General features: G+C 41.5%; 1 protein-coding gene across 1 annotated transcript; it reads left to right on the forward strand.

Annotated features, from left to right (window-relative positions):
- The first annotated feature begins 291 nt into the window (after positions 1–291).
- On the forward strand, positions 292–3,882 carry rdh14b (retinol dehydrogenase 14b). Its single transcript, XM_018661663.2, has 2 exons — positions 292–924; positions 2,130–3,882. The coding sequence occupies exons 1-2, from the start codon at positions 571–573 to the stop codon at positions 2,745–2,747; spliced, it is 972 nt and encodes a 323-aa protein (XP_018517179.1). The 5' UTR covers positions 292–570; the 3' UTR covers positions 2,748–3,882.
- The last annotated feature ends 1,107 nt before the right edge of the window (positions 3,883–4,989 follow it).

Here is a 4,989-nt window from a genome sequence, read left to right on the forward strand (position 1 = left end):
GGCATCTGCATCTGTACAAGCTTCTTTTTGTCATCATAATATTAAGCTTAATATATCTTTGCATTCATATAGCTCCACCTAGTGGTTGATACATATAAGGACAACAGAGGAAAAGGATCATTCTAATATTTTCTGTCAGCTTCAGTAGTGTTATTTGCACTACAACGATACTATCAGTTTGGAAATAAAATCATGTATAATACTTTAAATGTGCAGAAACTTTTTTAAGCGGGTGTAGTCCTACAATTAGTATATTGTGTGTCGTGGTTCGGTTTCGAAAATACACCGGAAGTACTTTGACAGTATCCGCGAAGTAGCTAATGTAGCTAGCTGAGTTAGCTTGCTAGTATTAGTTACATTGCTGCTTTGCGATCGTTTAACTATTTGCTTTCAGTCAGTTAACTGAAGTGGTTTGTTTTATTACCCACCGCAAATAGTGTAAGGCTGCTGGTTAGGCTGACAAAGTCGTGTGGAGATTATTTCCGGGTTAATTTTGTAACTTGGACACATAGACCACACCACTTATCCGGTGCTCTTGTCCCCACTGACCTGTTACCGGTCCCGGCTTTCATGTACACTGCGGTGCTAGTTGCCGCTGTTGTCGGCGGTGGGGTCCTATTCCTTGTACGCCGTTTGTTCCCCGTGCAGAAAGCCGTGAAGTTGCTCCAATATCCAGCCGACGCTATGCGGGGAAAGACTGTCATCGTGACTGGGGCTAACAGCGGGATAGGGAAGGCCCTGGCCGGCGAGCTGCTGAAGCTCCAAGCCCGGGTCATTATGGCCTGTCGGGACCAGCGGAGCGCCGAAGAGGCAGCCCAGGAAATCAGGAGAGAAGCGGGACCGGAGCAGGGGGAGGTGGTCATCAAACACCTGGACCTTGCTTCTCTAGGATCAGTCCGAAGATTTTGCGAGGAAATTCAAAAGGCAAGTTGTGAAAATGGGGAAGTCTGGAGAGTTTACTAGTTACAGTGTTGTTCATCTTTTTAAATGGCTGGTGTCATTCCAGCTATTGTCATGTCTAGTTCAAAGGAGAATGTTTACAGGGGACTGTCCGTGGTGCTGAACTTCAGTAGCCTGCTGGCCCTTCACCCAGTTACCTGACATTAGTTTGACACCTGTTACATTGTAATTAGGATGAGAAAGCTGTGGGAAATATAGGTCTCCTTATGGTATTGATATGGTCACTTGTTTTAATTTACTTACTCACATAGTTAGTTATTTAGTTAGCTCAGAGTAATTGAGATGTACTCTCAGTCACTGTAACTGAGCCATGAGTCATTTGGAGCATTCACGCAGCGCAAGTCAAACTGTGAAACTGAAAATGTATAAGCCTAACAAACAATGAATTTCAGTGCTTTTACAATGTTTTTGTGTATAAAACAGAAAACGGTGGAAAATGCTGATCACACTTTCCCTAAAGCTCAATGTAACATCCTCAAACATCTAGTTTTGTCCAACCAACAGTCCAAAACCCCAAAATATTCAAATTACTATAAAATAAGACCAATTAAAGCAGCACGTTCTTACATTTGAGAATCTGGAACCATCATATATTTTGCACTTTTGCTTGAAAAATCATTTAAATTATCAGTCATCAAAATAGTCTGTGCTTCATTTTCTGTTCCTGTTTCCTGTTAAATGTAGTGTCCAGAAATTTATAACTATTAGAGCAGCTTATTCCATACCATTGTATAGTCACTCACAAATTTCGCTAGTGCTAAAAAAGTACCAATCTTCCTTTTCTTGGAATATTCCTTTATAATATTGCATCCTTCATAGAAACATCAACCTGCCATTTCTTTTTCCATGAGCCAACATTTACCTCCCATAACCACTGGGTGTCTCAGGGTGCTACCTGAAAGACTTATTGGTGACCACAAGGCCCCAAGATAACAGGTGCTTTGATAAAGGCAGGTACAGTGTAAAAGTCTTCCAGTGAAGGCTGTTTATGTTCAAAACACATAGAAGGTGCAAGCATAAATTCTAAGACAAATGTACAGTATTTTGTTTGTTACAGGTGAATATTCAGACAGATTAAGATTTAGGCTATTTCTGATAGAAAAGGTACAAACAATTTTTAACTTACTGTTATCAAATTTTACATGGTTTAAATGTCTCTTACCCATTAGGAGGAGCCCAGGATTGATGTGCTCATTAACAATGCAGGCATCTATCAGTGTCCCTACATGAAGACAGAGGATGGTTTCGAGATGCAGTTTGGTGTGAATCACCTTGGCCACTTCCTTCTCACTCACCTCCTGCTGGACCTCTTGAAGTCTTCAGCTCCCAGCCGCATCGTTGTGGTTTCCTCCAAGCTTTACAAGTACGGCCACATCAACTTTGATGACCTGAACAGTGAAAATAACTACGACAAGGCCTTCTGCTACAGTCAGAGCAAGTTGGCCAACCTGCTGTTCACACTTGAACTGGCTCGTCAGCTGGAGGGCACGGGGGTCACGGTCAATGCTCTCACACCGGGCATCGTGAGGACCAGACTGGGCAGGCACGTTCAAATCCCTCTCCTGGCAAAGCCACTGTTCAACCTCGCCTCAATGATCTTTTTCAAGAGTCCGCTTGAGGGGGCCCAGACTCCTCTCTATCTGGCCTGCTCCCCAGAGGTGGAGGGAGTGTCAGGGAAGTGCTTCGCTAACTGCAAGGAGGAGGAGCTGATGGTCAAAGCTACAGATGAAGAGGCAGCCAAGAAACTGTGGGACATAAGCAGCAGGATGGTTGGACTCACCAACTAAGCGCAGTTCTGTTCTGTGGACAGTATCTCATGTGGACTTTGGTGGTCTTGGACAGGATAATTAATCCCTAGCAGCCCCACAGACAGGGAGAAATGGCTTGTGAAAAGACCAATTGCCACCTTTGGGATAAAATCATTAATTGACTGACATATTGTGCCAATGTAGTGTGTAAATTAAGTCTCTGTGAGCAGGTCTGCTTGGAGAGAGTTGATCAGAGATAGAAAAAATATGTGCCTGTAAAATTGATGATCCACTAAAAGAATCCACATTAATTTATTGTTTGACTTCCTATACAGACACTCTGGAATGTGGGGCGGAACAGGAGCAACATGCTAAAAGAGCACAGATACAACACTTAAAGGGATACTCCAGTGATTTAAAATCGTATTTCCATTAAGCTGGGGGTGATACCATCTGTGTTATAATTTGGAAAGTTCCCTCCAGAGCCACAGAAGGCATTACACAACTGTTTTTACAGGCTAAGTAGTACTCCTCAAGATAAATCATTGCCAAAACACTAGATTACATTAGAATAATTCCTAAAGCCATGCTAGTGTCTGGTTGGTCTGAGGTTATGAATACAAAACCTACATAGCACCTTGCTCTCATCCCAGTAACCACGATTCAGACACACGCATCATGATCAAATGCAGCGAACTCATCTCTTTATTGGCGTTAATCAAAGCCAAGCTGAGCTGTCACATTTCCCTCCATTGTGAGGTCACATTATTGCTTGTGCCGTGCAAATCCTCAGAGCAAGTGGAGTGAACAGCACACCCGTTCTAGTTCAGCTGTCGTATTTGAATGCTAAATTTGTGCATACTTTAGCATGTATTTTTGCAGTGTAAAAAGCAGAAGGTGGGGTGGGCCAGCTGTTAATCTACTTTCCCTCTGTTGATGCGTTTGAAGTGTAAATGCTTCTCTGCTGTGTCTAGAGGAGCTGGAACAATAAGGTCAACATTGCAGATCAGTGAGATGCTGCTGCACCGTGGCTCCCTCCTGTGGATGGATTCACCCTCACATGTAAATCCCCTCTTACCGCAGCAGGAAGGAAAGAAGTGAAAGGGGATATAGTGGTAATTGTAATGTGAAATTCTGATGCTCAAGAATAAATACAAAAAAAGTTCTGAAATGACTGAATGTCCTGTTTATGCTAATAAAACCACTGTTTGTGAAGAATGCTGGATACAGAGGGTGGATTACAATGATAAATCAATTGACAGAAAAATAATCTGCAACTATTTTGACATTTGATTAATCATTTTGAGTCATTCCTCAAGACAACAATATCAAAATGTTGCGATATCAGTCTCTTAAATGTCAATATTGTCAACGGAAACATAATATCTTTGAGTTTGGGACTGTTTATTGGATAAAAACAAGACATCCGAGGGCATAACCACAGGCTTTGGGATTTTGGGATGGACATTTTTCACAATTTTCTGACATTTTGTTGAACAAACAACTAGGAAAGAAAACAGTTGTGAGTTCTAGCCCATGTCTTGATTTGTCTGTAACAGTCCAAAATCCAAATATACTATAGTATACTATTACAGAAGTTAGGGTTAGAACTTTTATCTCTTTCAGACCTAGCTAAATACAAGAAACACATCAGTAACTTACTGTCACTTACTGAAACAATGAAAGGGTCTTCAAATGTCTTACTTTGTCCAAAAACTCAAATCTATTCATGTTACAACAGAGAAAAGCAATTTTAAGAGACTGGCTCCTGCGTATGTTTGGCATTTTCCTTAAATGTCTTTAAGGATCAACCACTTATGAAAAATAGCTGCTGAGAGAAAGAGTAGAATTAACATCAGATAAATAAATTCTCCCAAGCACAGGAGTCATTTCCTCATGCTGTAGTATTTTCGTGATGATGATGATGACTCTCTGGGAAACACAAATAAACTTCCTCTCTGTTTTGAGTTTGCTGATCTTGGCAAAAATCCCTCTCTACTAACCTATTTTTAAATCCACAACAGTGATAAAGCAGCAGCTTTGTAGTGACTCAGCAGGCACGCACCACATGGCTGCAGCAAGTTTGAATGATGATGGGTCTCATTCTCAGTTCAATCGCTTGTCTCAACACTGTGGATCAGGAGACGTGTAATTATCTTAAACCGATCGTATGCAACTTTACTTTAAAACAGAGCAACAATAAATCATGATGTCCCATTTGTGCGCTCACATTTCAAATTTCCATACAGCTGCATGTGAACATGAATGGAAGGCTGGGAGC

This window comes from Lates calcarifer, linkage group LG7_1 (genome assembly GCF_001640805.2).
Source record: "Lates calcarifer isolate ASB-BC8 linkage group LG7_1, TLL_Latcal_v3, whole genome shotgun sequence".
NCBI lineage: Eukaryota > Metazoa > Chordata > Actinopteri > Centropomidae > Lates > Lates calcarifer.

What these genes read in the sequence shown, in the direction of transcription:
- rdh14b (XM_018661663.2), top strand. Translation starts at nt 571, where the DNA reads ATGTACACTGCGGTGCTAGTTGCCGCTGTTGTCGGCGGTGGGGTCCTA. An exon ending in TTTGCGAGGAAATTCAAAAG is followed by an intron (nt 925 to 2,129) that starts GCAAGTTGTGAA and finishes CTTACCCATTAG; the next exon opens with GAGGAGCCCAGGATTGATGT.